The sequence below is a fragment of the Rhinopithecus bieti genome, unplaced genomic scaffold, assembly GCF_001698545.2.
Source record: "Rhinopithecus bieti isolate Rb0 unplaced genomic scaffold, ASM169854v2 scaffold_57243, whole genome shotgun sequence".
Lineage (NCBI taxonomy): Eukaryota > Metazoa > Chordata > Mammalia > Primates > Cercopithecidae > Rhinopithecus > Rhinopithecus bieti.
The window spans coordinates 291,678-308,161 of record NW_016822477.1 but is presented as its reverse complement, the minus strand read 5'-3'; the positions used below and the strand labels follow the sequence as shown (position 1 = coordinate 308,161).

Genomic DNA, 16,484 nt, shown 5'->3' with positions numbered 1-16,484 from the left:
CCGCCGCCGCCCCTGCGGCCGCCTCCGCCTGGAGGGGCCTGGCGACGAGGACGCGGACAGCGCGGGCAGCCCGTCCGACTGGGCCTCGCCGCTTGAGGACCCGCTTCGGAGCTGCTGCCTGGTGGCCGCGGACGCCGAGGACCCCGAGGGCGCGGGCAGCGGCTCGGGGGACAGCCCGGCCAACAGCTGCAGCGGTAGCGAGGACTCAGAGCAGCCGGGAGTTGGCGCCGGGGTCCAGAGGAGGGCTTGCCCCCTGCCACCTCGGCTGAGAGGACTAGTGGGGGTGCGGAGCCGCGCCTGGGCTTTTCTGACATTCACTTGAACTCTCGGAACACTTTCGAGGTGAGCCGCGGTCACAGCGCCAGCGATCACCTGCCCCCGGCCGGGCCGCCGGTGCCCTTGCCCGCCGCGGAGCAGGGTCCTGCAGGGACTTTGGCCCGGGCTCGACGGAGCGGCGGCTTCGCGGACTTCTTCGCCAGGTACGGCGCAGGCTGCGTGGGGACTCGGGGCGGGGCCGGTACCGGGGGCAGGGCCGAGGTCTGGGTCGGAGCCGGAGCCGGGAGCTTGGTCGGCCGCTTCCTTGCCAGCCCCGCACTCGTCAGGGTTTAGCTTTGATTTTCACTGGAGGAAGAGGAACTGGATCGGCTTTGTGTTTCTATAGGAGAAGTTGTGAGCTTTGTGGACAGCGAGTCTTTCTGTTGCCTTGTCGGCGGGAGGCTGTACCTGCCATTCATACCTGGCTTCTGAGCAGTCAGGGTCAGCCAGCTGGCTAGTGCCGCATCTGCAGTTGCTTTTTCTGGAAAAGCGGATAACCATCTCCGTCCCCAATTTTTAAAAATTGTACTACAAAGATTTAGGTTGTTGAAGGGTGGGGGGAGGCAGTATGTGTGTACGGGTGTGGTTGTGAAAAAGAAAAGGAAGTCCTTTCGTAGAGCTGTTTATTTGCTGTGTTTGCATAGAGTCTAAATCCATTCAAGTGGTTTGGGAATTCTTGAAATTAGAAGTGGTTGTGCTTCATAGTGTTTATTCATTTGTTTCAGTGGCCTTTATTAAAATGCAGTTTGGTGTTTATAATTTTATCCCAACTTTTTAAGCCAAATTAGCGCTTTAAGGAAAGAAAGCCTTTTCTCTTAATCTCCCAGATAGGCCTCCGCTTTTTTCTCCCAATAACTTTTTAAAAAAATGGTATTGTATTTGTGATTTGACAGGATATTCTTGAAATTAAATTATGGGACGGGCGCGGTGGCTCCTGCCTGTAATCCCAGCACTTTGGGAGGCTGAGGAGGGCGGACTGTTTGAGGTCAGGGGTTCGAGACAAGCCTGGCCAACATGGTGAAACCCCGTCTCTACTAAAAATACAAAAATTAGCCAGGCATGGTGGCAGGTGCCTGTAATCCCAGCTACTCGGGAGTCTGAGGCAGAGGAATCACTTGAACCCGGGAGGCAGAGGTTGCAGTGAGCCGAGATCGCGCCATTGCACTCCAGCCCGGGGGACAAGAGCGAAACTCCGTCTTTCAAGGAAAAGAAAAGAAAGAAAATAAATTATGGCGCTGAACATTGCAGATTTCAGGATGGGGGTTTGTTGATTTAATAAGGATAAATAAGAGTAGTCAGAAAATACTTAAAGGACGTTACTGTAAGGGCAGTTTACGGCCGGGCGCAGTGGCTCACGTCTGTAATCCCAGCACTTTGGGAGGCCGAGGCAGGCGGATCACCTGAGGTCAGGAGTTCGAGACCAGCCTGACCAACATGGTGAAACCCCGTCTCTACTAAAATATACAAAAATTAGCCGGGCGTATTGACAGGCGACTTAATCCCAGCTGGTTGGGAGGCGGAGGCAGGAGAATCGTTTGAATCCGGGAGGCGAAGGTTGCAGTGAGCTGAGATTGAGCCATTGCACTCAAACTTGGGGGTTAAGAGTGAGACTTCTCTCAAAAAAAAAAAAAAGCAGTTTTCCTTGAGTTGGATTTTGACACGCCTTTTTTTTTCTTCTTCTTCTTCTTCTTTTTTTTTTTTTAAATCCCTAGCCAAATAGGAAAATATGCCCAACTTGTAAAACTTTCCTTTACAGAGTTCTCTTTACTGTGTTTTGCTACCTTTTGGGGATCTTGACTACAACCAGAAGTGAAAGAAGCGAATTCTGAGCTCAAGTTTTAGCAGGTTATACAATTAGCATACATATTGTAGATATAAAGGCATAATTTTCTGATTATAATTGATATTTCTTATTCCTCTTTCTAGTTTATTCCATATTTTTTTTGCTCATATAAATTTACAAATATAAAGTTTCTTAAAAGTGGAAAATCCTAATTTTGTGTTACTCAGGACAATATAGTAATGAGATCTGTATTTGTAATATAGTTGCAAAAATATATTTAAAACTTGTACTGGCAATATTCTAAAAGATCTCAAGGTGAGTTAGGTTTATAAATTTGTGACACTGTGTGGCCTTTGGGTGTTTATTGGTCATATCTATCTTGGTCATGTTTTCAGGTCAGATGTCAGGCAATTTTAGATCTGGGAGGGGCTTTGGAGATCACAGATTCAACTAGTATACTCTTGAGTTCTTGCTCTGTGCCATGCATTGTGAATAGAGATGATTTAGACAACTCTCCCTGACCTGCAGGTGGGGTGCAGGCTAGTGGGGATTAAGTTTGAAGACAGATAAATTGCAATTTATGAACAATTTTTTTTTTTTTGAGATGGAGTTTCCCTCTTTTGCCCAGGCTGGAGTGAAGTAGTGCCATCTTGGCTTACTGCAACCTCCGCCCCCTGGGCTCAAGCGATTCTCCTGCCTCAGCCTCCCAAGTAGCTGGGATTATAGGCATCTGCCACCATGCCTGGCTAATTTTTGTATTTTTAGTAGAGACCAGGTTTCACCATGTTGGCCAGGCTGGTCTTGAACTCCTGACCTCAGGTGATCCACCCGCCTTAGCCTCCCAAAGTGCTGGGATTACAGGCGTGAGCCACCGCGCCCAGCCAACAATGTTATTTATAAGAGGCTTTCATATTATTAACAGTAGGCAGAAATTTTATTTTTTCTTTCATTTCCCATGTGTTTTAAGTAGGCAGGAATTTTGATTTAATTTTTAAATTTTCTTTTATTTGTAGCCTAATAGAACTTAATATAGCTAGATGACATTCATATGGCCACATTATTCATATGTGTCAGAGCACTGGATTTGAAGTCAGAAAACAGGTGCCCTAAAGTTAATTTCTCTAAGCCTCATTTTTCCTGATAGAGGTCTGAATGTCAGGACTCTAAGAGTCAGTGCTTCCTTTATATGACTTCTTGGGAAAGAAAGGGCAGAGTCAGAGAGGCACAGTTTTTCTTAACTGAATTCTGAACACCTTAAAGGCAGGAACAGTGACATTCATCTCTGAAACTATAATACCTAGCCACTGGTATGAAGAACACCATTCAGATTGGGTTGAATCAGTAGCTTTCATGGATTCCCCTTTACTGTGCTCGAGCTAGGTAGTGTAATTTTGAGCAAAATCTCCATCCACAATGAAAATAATCAGAAATTACCCCTGTCTCACAACACAACGCAAGACATCCAACCCTACCCCCAAATGCATAGTTGCTATTCTCAACTCTGAAGCTCCAGGTGAGGGCTCTCTTTGGAAGTGGCTTGTTTGGAATGGAATCTTGTTCTTCGGTGCAACCCTTACTCCCATTTTATTTTTTTTAGATGAGGAATCTCATTGTCTAAAGAAGGTAATTTAGTTAGCTAGTGGCAGGCTGGGATTTGAAACCAGGATTCCTGATTTCCCAGTCCATGTTTATGTTCAGTCTACAACCTTTGTTCACTTTATGGCTTTTTCTCTGCCACCTGTTTATCCTCCATGCTTTTCTTCTTCCCTTCCCACTTCGTTCTTCTCTTTCCCTTAATTAGGCAAAAATCTATATGAGAAACCTTTAAAAAAAAGTTTTATGTTTACTTAAGTAAAGAAGGGGGAACATTTTACAGGAATGTATCTATTACTACAAAGTATGTTAAATTAAGACACATTATTTCAGTAGATATCATATAGGAAATACAGGAATTCATTTAGAATATGACTGCTTTCATTTGGAGGGCCTTAGTGGTCATCTTCCACCTTCCTTCCCTTCCACATGAGGTGAGTTCTATTTCAGTCCCTACTGGGGGCTTGCTTCAGTTTCACATGGACACCTTTCTGTGTTTATGGTGACTTGGCTGTCAGAGCGCTAGAAGTAGCATTCCCTCAGATTCTTGACCTTTTCCTGTCTATAAAAATTGAAATGCAGCTGGGTGCAGTGACTCATACCTGTAATCCCAACACTTTGGGAAGGCGAGGCGGGTGGATCACCTGAGGTCAAGAGTTCGAGACCAGCCTGGCCAACATGGCGAAACCCTGTCTTTACTGCAAATACAAACAAATTAGCTGGGCATGGTGGTGGGTGCCTGTAATCCCAGCCACTCAGGAGGCTGAGGTAGGAGAAATGCTAGAACCCTGGGGGTGGAGCTTGCAGTGAGCTGAGACTGTGCCACTTGCACTCCAGCCTGGGTGACAGAGTGAGATTCCGTCTCAAAAAAAAAAAAAAAGTTGAAATGCTAGATGGGTACCACTCAGCAGTGAGGAGGAGTGAACACTTTTGAAGTCTTTTGTGTTTCCAAGCTTGCCTTAATTCCTCAAGGATCCATTTGTTACTCTTCTTAAAAAATAGTTCTAAGCTGGGCATAGTAGCGCGTGCCTGTAGTCCCAGCTATTCTGGAGGCTGAAGCAGGAGGATTGCCTGAGTCCAGGAGTTCAAGGCTGCAGTGAGCCATGATTGAGTCACTGCACTCTAGCCTGGGTGACAGAGTGAGACTGTGTCTCTTAAAAAAGTTCTAAACCAAAGTTTTTGTGGGTCCTTCAAGTAAATTCATGTCTTGTTTTCTAAGTAGAATGCTTTATTTTTTACATAGGTAGACTCTTTCGTAGTTTTTTGTTTGTTTGTTTTTAGGCCATTTAATACTTTTGAAGCTTGTTAGGATTGCATTGGCATAGTTACTGTTATTTAAAATATAGATACTTATCTGTGTTTCCTGGTAGTGCTGATTTTTTTTTTAATCAAGTCTTTATATGAATTTGGTGACCTTAAAGGGCATTGCTAAGGTAAGGAAGGAATAATTGAAGATTTTTTTCCCTTTATCTGAGAAGAAAATTGACTTTATAGATTTTGAAACATGCAGATCCATGTGATTTTCTCTGTAGTTGTTGACTTCTGAAACTTCCTAAATATTGTGGCAAAAGCTCTTTTCACAGAGCTCTTTTTACAATGGTTGGGTTGAGTAGGAAAAACTAAAGGCTCTTTTAGTGATTTCTTTTCACATCTAGATAGTCTCCATTCTCCCTAATATGAAAACTGATGAAGATTTTTTTCTTAATTTAAGGGTCTCAGAAACAGCAAAGTCAGCCACATCCTTTTTTCCACCTAGAATTTGCGCTAGTTGACAAAATCATAATTTATCCATCTGACTGAGCCATTATAAACATCTCTGTCCTATAAGGCTCCCTTACTTGTTCCATTGTGTGTATTCCTCCCCCAGTCAACTAAAATAAAAACAAGTTTCAACGTGAGTTTCTAAAAAAATAAGTCCCTTTCTCAGATAACTAAAGAAAAGGCAAAATATGAAACTTCTGATGTTTTAAAAGATTTTTTTTTTTTTTTTTTTGAGACGGAGTTTTGCTCTGTCGCCCAGGCTGGAGTGCAGTGGCCGGTTCTCAGCTCACTGCAAGCTCCGCCTCCCGGGTTCACGCCATTCTCCTGCCTCAGCTTCCCGAGCAGCTGGGATTACAGGCGCCCGCCACCTCGCCCGGCTTTTTGTATTTTTTAGTAGAGACGGGGTTTCACCATGTTAGCCAGGATGGTCTCGATCTCCTGACCTCCTGATCCGCCCGTCTCGGCCTCCCAAAGTGCTGGGATTACAGGCTTGAGCCACCGCGCCTGGCCTGTTTTAAAAGATTTTAAAAGCTCCCCAAAGCATGCAGCTTTTTAATACTCCGATACAATTATTTACAAGGACAATGAAGGAAAAATCAATTGAATTAAAACCTGTTTTGTTCAGGATCAACTGTGCTATTATAATTAATGTTTAAAATGTTAGGAAAGCTGAAAATAATACGTAATTAACTGCTCTGGAATAAACACAAAAGTCTATTAGGATTTTAGAGTGTTGTGAAGCTACCATTATGTTAAATTGGGGAGCTAGCTCAAGAGCCTTTTATATCTGTTCCCTGTGTCTCACTCCTTCACCTACCTCAGATCCAGTATTTTCTTTTAAAAACTCCAAAAAAAACAATACTCTAGGGACCTACACTAAAGCACCGGAAATTCAGCATTGGTTCAGGATTTCACCTTAGAAATTTGTGGTTTTCATTCAGTTGGCAGATTAGAAATGTGATAACCTGAATACAAATTAGGTAGAACATATTCAGAAACTCTGATTTTTGTGGAAGTAAGATAATTTAAGCACTCAAACATATTACTTTGAAGCGCTAAATTAAAGTAACTTTTTTTTTTTTTTTTTTTGGAGACAGGATCTCACTCTTGTCCATGCCTAGAGTGCGGTGGCACAGCTCACTGCAGCCTCAGACTCCCGGACTCAATTGATCCTTTCAGCTCAGCCTCCCAAGTAGCTCAGACTACAGGCATGCACCACTACGACCTGCTAATTTTGTTTTGTATTTTTTGTAGAGACAGGGTTTTGCCATGTTTCTCAGACTGGTCTCAAACTCCTGGGCTCAAGTGATCTGCCTGCTTTGGCCTCTTAAAGTGCTGGGATTACAGGCATGAGCTACTGCATCCGGCCAAATTAACATTTTTTACTACACAGTTGTAAGCAAAGCAGACTATTATTATAATACTAACTTGGAGTTACTTGTTTAATAGAAATCTCTAAACTATCCAAAATGGCTATAGAGATTTATTTTAATTTTAAAATATTTTATTTTAAATAGTTTTAGATTTGTAGAAAAGTTGCAAAGGTAATACCGAGAGTTTCCACACCCCTCCCCCTGTTCCCCTTTGGTTAACATCACCTTATATTTATGGTACATTTGTCACAACTAAGAAACTAACATTTGTACAATGCTCTTAATTAAACCTCACACTTGGCCGGGCGCGGTGGCTCAAGCCTGTAATCCCAGCACTTTGGGAGGCCAAGACAGGCGGATCACGAGGTCAGGAAATCGAGACCATCCTGGCTAACACAGTGAAACCCCGTCTCTACTAAAAAAATACAAAAAACTAGCCGGGCGTGGTGGCGGGTGCCTGTAGTCCCAGCTACTCAGGAGGCTGAGGCAGGAGAATGGCGTAAACCCGGGAGGCGGAGCTTGCAGTGAGCTGAGATCCGGCCACTGCACTCCAGCCTGGGCGACAGAGCGAGACTCCGTCTCAAAAAAACAAAACAAAACAAAACAACAACAACAAAAAAAACCTCACACTTTATAGGAGATTTTGACTAAAAGGTTTTTATTTGGGGAGTGGTTGTGTTACTTTTAAATGGAAGTTTTCACTTTTAAGTTTTTAGATCTTTTAAGTGGAAGGAACTTCTGTGATCACCTTATTCATGCCTTAATACTCCATGGAAAGCCAATGATGGTGTTGACAAATAATCTTTTATTTGCTAGATATTATCTAACAAGGTGGTATTAATTTAATATTGGAAATGAATTATGCATGGTAACTTATTGTTTAACCTAGAACAATGATATTCACTGCACACTATTTAGGGGCAGCATTTCCAAGATTTTAAAACCAGTACCATTTGCCTCTAGGAAAAAATATGAAAGTGTATCTTAGTTCTACATAATTTCACAGTTTTCTAAAATTATTTTCATATGTATTTTCTTCATAAGTTTTTTTTCCTTTTCTTTTTTTTCATAGAGATGAGGTCTCACCATGTTGCCCAGGCTGGTGTCGAACTCCTGAGCTCAGGTGATCTGCTCACCTCTGCCGCCCAAAGTGCTGGGATCACAGGTGTGAGCCATCGTGCCCAGCCACAGTTTTTTTTGGTTGTTGTTCTTTACATATTACTGTGATCTAGGAAGGGTAGGGTTTATTTCTATTTTATGGTTATTTGTTCAGATAGCTAATTAATGTAAGAATTACAACTAGACTATAGATCTATTCCTAGGGCTTGAAGCTAATACACTGATTTCTATGAATTATAAATTTAAGAACAAAAACTTAGCTTTTGGTGTAGTGAAAATACAATGCTTGAGAGATAAGTAACTTGGTTTTTGTCCTAGGTAACAACTTCTGCCATTAAATAATTCTGTTAACCTTGGGCAATTCACTAAATTTCTGGACTTCGGTTTCCTCATCTATGAAATTGGGATATTCAGAGTCCCTTCAGTTCTAATATTGTGGTATTATAATACACAATTCTGTTGCACCCACAGTAGTAGACCACAAATATTTACTGATTGAATATTACAAATGTGAACTGAGTTAAAGAGAAAGCTGAAAAAAACAGGATTTTTTTTCCCTCTGTAAAATGAGAGGCATGCTAGAGATAGAACTATTCCTTTCAACTCCAAATTCCACCTTTAATGTGTCTTTTAGCAAAGGTCTAACTCTGCCTTAGAGTAATCATGATAGAAATATCAGTGATCTTTTAGTTTTTCATGTGACGGTGGCACAAAGCAGCAGCTCTTTTTTCTGTTCTATAGCAAATTCTAGATCTATTTTTTTCTTATTTCTTTGAGATGGGGAGGAGTAGTGAGAGAGAGAGAGAGAATGGGGTATTAAGTACATTTTAGTTAATCAATTAACTGGAATTTAAGCCTTTAACTTCCAGACTATGAGTTATTTCATGAAGGTTGCCATTGTGGCACTTTGGTGAGCTAGTGCATTTGTTTCTAGCTTTTGGTATATTTCAAAATCACCTGAAACCGCCCAGATATAGTGGCTCATGCCTGTCATCCCAGCACTTTGGGCAGCTGAGACTGGAGATTCGCTTGAGGCCAGGAGTTCCAGCCTGGGCAGTATAGCAAGACCCCATCTCATTTTATTTAAAAAATTTTTAAAATCACCTAAAACACATTTACAAAAATTAGATTCTCTAATTCACAGCCTCCACCTAGTCAGATTCAGGAGACCTACTATTTGGCTGGTGAATTTGCATTTTTAGAAAGTTGCCTGGTTGGGCCCAGTGGCTCATGCCTACATTGGGAGCCCAAGGTGAGGGGATTGCTTGAGCCCAGGAGTTCGAGGCTGCCTAGGCAACATAGTGAGATGCTGTCTCTATAAAAAATTAAAAAACTAGCTGGCCATGGTGGTGTGCACCTGTAGCCACAGTTACTTGGGAGGCTGAAATGGGAGGATCGCTTGAGCTGGGGAGGTGGGGGCTGCAGTGAGCTATGGTCGCACCACTGCATTCCTGCCTGGATGGCAGAGTGAGACTGTCTCCAAAGAAAGATAAAATTGCTTGCAGTTGATTCAGATTGTCAACTATGTTTTAGTGAATTGCTTAATCCTAGGTGGCATCTTCAAATTACAGGATGGTATGGTGCTTAAAAATGCTCGTTCTAGAGTTAGGCTGCTTGGGTTTGAATTAGCTTACTAGCTCTTTAATTCTGGACTTCTCTGGACTTTAGGCAACTCATCCATAAAATGGGGATTATAATAATGCCTAATTCATGGGATTGCCATGAGGGTTAAATAATATTTTACATTCTTTGTTTTTGCTATGTGGCATATAGTGAAGATTCAAATGTTATTATTCAGACTATAGCAAGACTACTATAACACCTTCCTCAACTTCACCACTGAAATCCACTGATTTGAAGAAAGAAAGATACTGGATGAATTTTTGTGTACTGTCTGGGAAACGTTACACAATTTGCGCAGTAGAAGATTTTTAAACATAATTTGTACATGGGATTGGATGGATGTTAAAGTAGATTCTGGTGTAGTGATATAACATTTCCCGAAGTCTTGAAGCTTTGACTAAAAAGCAAATCTGAGAAGGAACCAAAAGGAAGGAATGCTGAGAAGGATTAAAATATTTGTATTTTTTATTGTCTTAAGGAACTTTTATAGACAGGCAAAGCCAATTTTTTAGTTTAAGTTCATGAAATGTTTGACTTGGCTTACTCGTGCATTTCATACTTAGTATGTTGTGGTAGGAAGGTTTTGGGAAAGAGTGGAAACATTTGGAGATTTTGAGACGATACATCTGTTATCCATCTCTAAATGTATGCAGAAAGGCAAAGTGTGTCCTTTTTGAGGCTGCTTTTTTCTCCCTAGGAACTCTGTTAGCTACACTGTAAGTTATCTTCAGGTTGTTATGGCCGATAGTTGCTTGGACCCTACTACAGTGATTCTTAAATTTAGTGTTTAAAATTACTTGGAAGGGGGAGGGTTGTTAAGAATGCAGATTCCTTGAGACCCAAGTAGATCTTGGGTGGGGTCCACCAGGAATCCAACTTTTTAAAAGGGCCCGCAAGTGATTCTGATGTGGGTGATTCCCCGACTATAACCATGGAAATCCTGGGCTGGTTAATAGGCAGGTCTCCTCAGGTAGTGACTGAAAGTACAATACACCTTTATAGTTCACATTGCTTTACTGATTTAAAATTGGGTCATATTCAGGTACTATGTAATTGATGAGTATAAACAGAGATGTATAATAGAGAACAGATTCAAAATACAAATCTGGAAGTACTTTGCTAGCCTTTACTTGGTTGATTAATTATTTCGGCCAGATTCAATCTTGGCTTCCTTTTATTAATGGGAAAATCTTTTATTTTCATTTTATGCTGTTTAGATAGCCATGCTTGCCTGTTTGTGAAAAGCTTTAACTTGTAAGATTTTCCTCAGGTCTACTCAGTTTGTTGGCATACCTTTACCTTTCTTATAGCCTGTGAAAAAAGTGTTAATATTCCTTCCTTCTGCTGCTAGTTGTAATTATTTTCTGTGCCTTTAAGAAGAAATCCTGCACACTGCACATGGTTTTCTCCCCTCCAGCATTTGCTGCCTCAGCCTTTCTTATGCTTCTTATTTTTGTGGCTGAAATAGGAAAGAGAGGGAAACCCATGTAACTGTCTGGGTTTTCAGCGTGCTCTTTCCTGCAATTAAGAGAAGTTTACCTTAGGAAATCAAGCTACAAGTCATGTTCCTTACTTAGAGCTAGTTTGAGAGTGAACTTGATAAGATGTTTAACTCATCTTTGAATGTGGCTTTTCAGGTATGTTTTTTAATTTGAATTTTATGTTAGATACTTTTTTTTGTTAAAAAATATTTTCATCTGCTTGTCTCTAACCCCCCAGAGATTAAAACATTTTAAATTTGGAACTGAACATAATAATTTTGAAATCAAATTATGTGCTGTTTTCTTATATTTTCCCAAGTACTGTAATGTACAACTACCCATCATACGTTAGGCATTATTTAGAATTTCCAGATCTGGTTTTCATCTAGATTGTTCATAGCCATCTTTTAGTCAAGTAGGGCAAATACATTTTTTGTTGTTGTCCCAGGAAAAAGTCATTCAAATACTATAATAGTTTACTTTTTTTTTTAGAAAAACATAAAATGTTCACATTATCTGCTTTTGAAAAGCAGGACGGGAATCTAAAATAAAGCTAAAGATAATACATTGTTTCCATGTTATTCTTGTTAAGGTGGTGAGAAGATGATAAAGAAAATTTGAGGGTTTGGAAGTATGGTAAGAGACACGAGAAACTATTAGAGAATGAGTTTGAAGATACTCGTAGAGAGAGAAATTGCTCTAGAGATAAATATTAGGTAGAAGTTAGCCATGTAGTTAGTACTTAGGCCTGTTGGTTTCAGAGTATAACCACAGATTATTTCCATATTTTTCTAATTTTTCTACTTGGCCTACCTCACTGCCTTTGTGGATGTTTCTAGCCACTTATTTCTTTAAAGTATCTTGTATGTCCCTCCTTAACTTCCCTAACGTCTGTGTCTCCCGGTGGCTTAATAGGCCATACTGTGAAACTGAACTTTTTTTTTCTTTTCTTTTTTTTTTTGAGATGGAGCCTCCCTCTGTCTCTCAGGCTGGAGTACAGTCGTGGGATCTCAGCTGTCTGCCACCTCCGCCTCCCGGGTTCCAGCGATTCTCCCGTCTCAGCCTCCGGAATAGCTGGGATTACAGGCGTGCGCCTCACGCCTGGCTAATTTTTTGTATTTTTAGTACAGATGGGGTTTCACCATGTTGGCCAGGCTGGTCTCGAACTCCTGACCTGAAGTGATCTATCCCCCACGGCCTCGCAAAGTGCTGGGATTACAGGCAAACTGAACTATTTTTAAATAACAGGTCGTATATATAAAGTTTAATTTAGGCTCTAAAAGTTTAGGTTGTTAATATGATAGTTTCGGGTACCAAAATGTACATTTATCAAAAGGTAAAATAAATGCAATATACAGTTGCACACACTGTATTCTTAGTTGAGTTCCAGTGCTAAAAGGAAAGGAAAATTGTTCCTACAAGTACCAGGGTAAATCTGGCAAATGGAATTAATGTCCCTCTTACCCACGTGGAAAAAATTCATGGTTCATTACCAGGAAGATATAGTACATAGAAATTTAAGTTCTAAAGTAAGTTATTGAAGTTTTAAATAAGGAAAACATCCCAACTGAATAAGTAGTTTCTGTATTTTTGAAGAGTGATAACATTTAAGTTGCTTTTTTGTACTTACATAAGCCTTAACTCCCCCAACCCCTCACTGACTTTTTGACGTTATTGGTACTACCCAGAGTTACAGAGATTGGTAACCCTTGAATGTTATTTAGGAAACAAATAACTCGTGATTCAGAATTTGTTTTGGTTACCAAAATTTTTGATCTAAAGACTAATAAAACTAGCCAGGCGCAGTGGCTCACGCCTGTAATCCCAGCACTTTGGGAGGCTTAGGCGGAAGGATCACGAGGTCAGGAGATCAAGAGCATCCTGGCTAACACGGTGAAACTCCGTCTCTAGTAAAAATACAAAAAAGATTAGGCGGGCGTGGTGGCGGGTGCCTGTAGTCCCAGCTACTGGAAAGGCTGAGACAGGAGAATGGTGTGAACCCAGGAGGCCGAGTTTGCAGTGAGCCGAGATTGCGCCACTGCACTTCAGCCTGGGCGACAGAGTAAGACTGTCTCCAAAAAAAAAAAAAAAAAAAAAAAAAAAAACTAATAAAACTTTTGATAGGTAATTATTATATAAGGTAACTAGCACACTAACTGAACAAATAACTGGAGGTTAATGCCCATCTTTGTGATAATACTCTCAGAAAACACAGTAATACTGTCAAGAATGCTAGGATAAGGATTAACTTTCAAAACTGGATGGTGCACAAATAACACAGCTGAGAACTCTACTGCATGAAGGGAAAATTTTAGGAGATAACCACTATAAAATTTTCTTGAGTAAAGTAATAACTAGCCATTTATTTTAATGAGTAGATAAGATTGTATTGCTCTTCTACAACACCACTGAAACATACATAATCTTTTGATTTGGTTGTCCATTTAATAGAAACATAACACTATGTAGGGAAAAAAATACAGTTACCTTGGTCAGGATCCAGGTTTCACCTGTGCAGCTGGAAGAAAGGTTCTATCATGCATATTGTCAGTTCAGGATGTACTTCTAGGTTAGACATGAGCAAAATGTCAACAAAGCAAAGCACCAGCAACTACCATACAGCTAAGTGTATGCCTTTTTATTCTCAGAATGTTTAGACATCTGATATATGTTATTTAGTCTTGCTTGAATTCTTTTACTAATTTGGAGCTCAGTTTTCTCAACAGAGTCTATTGAGGGTATTAGTTGTTAGAAGGTTCTTTGTTGAAGTACAGTGTGGTTCATTGTAATGTTCATAGTCCCAATTTCCCCCTTAGCGCCACAAAAAACAATTCAATTCATTTACATGATTACCCTTCAGACATTTAAGATTGCTGCAGAACCCTTTTTAGTTCTTACGAATTAGTTTGGAATTTTCTTGCCATTTATTCATTCAGCAAATTATTGTGAGTCCTCTATGTATACTAGGCACTAGGCACATAGGAGATTAGGTAAACAGAACATTTTATTTAAAAAGTTTCACATAAGGGAGTCCTATAATATCAATGCTTACAATATTACCTGAGTAGTATTATAAAAGAGGATATGAGATGCATCAATACCACTGAGGAAGGAGTGATTAACTTTGAGATAGGAAGTTAGGAACTTTACAGTAGATGAAACATGAAAGCTTATTATTTTACTAACGAAGAGGGTTTGGGTTAGAATGAGTCTGATGACAGGACAGGTAAAAATAACACATATAGAATTATATATAAAATAGCTCAGCACTTTTTGGGACTGCAGATTCTCATCAGTATGATTGCCCCTAGGGTGTTTGAGGTATGTGTCAAAACTGAGGCAAAAGGTCGGGTCTAAATTATGGAGGAGCTAAATTTGTCTGACAGAACTAAGTAATTTGAACTGATTCAGTGAGAGGTGGCAGTACAGGGAACATTTGTGGGTTTTTTAAACAATGGCGACATACTTAGAACTACATTTTGGAATGGTGACTTGCATAGCCATGTGGCAGATGATTTACAACTTGAGAAACTGGAGCATGGAGATAGTTTATGGTAGTTTATGGAGATAGTTATGGTAGTTTGTCAGTCTCTTTTTCAAAATGTGATATCCAAATTGTTGATGTAAATAACATTTTTTTTAACCAGTAATATTGGATTAGAGAAAAAAAGTAAATAACTTTAAATAAATCTTTCAATCTCTACAAGAAGGGGTCATAAATAAGTTGAGTGAGACATACCAGTAGTCTTTTTGTGAAGCTTTAAGGAAAATAAACTTTGAACTGGATTTTTGTTTTTGAAGGAATTGAGATGATATGAAAATAGTCATGTGAAAAATTATGCTTACTATATTTTGTAAGGAATTTAATGAGGATGGGAAAAGAGAATAGCTGTTTGGCTACATGTTTTGCTGTTGTGGATCAGAAAGGAAACAACTTCAGGAAAAACCCTGGAGGTGTAAAATTGTTGCAAAATCAAGGTTTTACATCTAGTGTAAAAGTTCTGTACATTGCTTTATAAAAGTGGACTGGGACAGTATACTCATCAGCCATTTTTGAGGATTGAATGAGATAAAGACAAAATATTGAGACTTCCATAATTACCTCTATGTATGTGTCTAATTTTTTTTTTTTTTTTTTTTTTTGAGACGGAGTCTTGCCCTGTCCTCCAGGCAGGAGTGCAGTGGGGCGATTGGCTCACTACAAGCTCCGCCTCCCAGGTTCACGCCATTCTCCTGCCTCAGCCTCCCGAGTAGCTGGGACTACAGGCTACCTGCCACCATGCCTGGCTAGTTATTTTTTTTGAATGTTTAGTAGAGACGGGGTTTCACTGTGTTAGCCAGGATGGTCTCGATCTCCTGACCTTGTGATCCGCCCGCCTCGGCCTCCCAAAGTGCTGGGATTACAAACGTGAGCCACCGTGCCCGGCCCATGTGTGTCTCTTCTACTAAATTGCAAAGTCTCCAGAGACAGGGACCATGTTCTTGTTCATTTTTTTTTTTTACCTTTGCGTAGAGATACAGATTAAATTGAAGGATAATTAAACCTGAAACTTGGGGTCTGCCACCCTTAAATTTGGTTATCTCCAAGTAAATCTAGCTCTAATAATTTTAACAAAGCCCAGCAATCTTTAGTTATCCGTGTGCTGGCAAAACAGTCCATGTTTAAAGGAGTAACTACCAGGCCCGGCGTGGTGGCTCACACCTTTGATCCCAGCACTTTGGGAGGCCGAGGTGGGCGGATCATGAGGTCAGGAGATTGAGACCATCCTGGCTAACACAGGGAAACCCTATCTCTACTAAAAATACAAAAAATTAGCTGGGCATGGTGGCCGGCCCCTGTAGTCCTAGCTACTCGGGAGGCTGAGGCCGGAGAACCCGGGAGGTGGAGCTTGCAGTGAGCCGAGATTGGGCCACTACACTCCAGTCTGGGCGACAGAGCGAGACTCCAAGACTCTGTCTCAAAAAAAAAAAAAAAAAAAAAGGGATTAACTACCTAAACATACAGATTTTGGGAAAATACTTGTGGCAGCTGCACAACTTTTAAGAAAATCCAGATTACAGCATCTGTAACTGAAATGTAATATAAAGGAAGTGCTGAATTTTGTTTTATAAATATTGCCTTAATGCTATTGCTAGTTTTGAAGAAAATATCTTCTTTAGGTTTTCTTATCAGCCTAACAGATTATTCTCAATTTCTGTAGAACTAGATATGTCTGTTTTTTGCACTCAATCTTTTTATACTTTAGTCTTTTATTATTATTATTATTATTATTTTTGAGACAGAGTTGTACTCTCACCCAGACTGGAGTGCACTGTTGCAGTCTCGGCTTACTGCAACCTCTGCCTCCTGGGTTCAACTGATTCTCCTGCCTCAGACTCCCAAGTAGCTGGGATTACAGGCACGTGCCACTGTGCCAGGCTAATTTTTTGTATTTT

The 16,484-nt window shown here is 40.5% G+C and overlaps 1 protein-coding gene across 1 annotated transcript in view; it reads left to right on the top strand.

Moving 5' to 3' along the window:
* The window catches only part of TBC1D12 (TBC1 domain family member 12), a 145,622-nt gene that overhangs the window by 1,060 nt on the left and 128,078 nt on the right, over positions 1-16,484 (top strand). Inside the window, 2 exon segments of the mRNA XM_017860965.1 lie at positions 70-227; positions 230-517. Of these exon segments, the coding sequence (XP_017716454.1) occupies positions 70-227; positions 230-517 (446 nt within the window).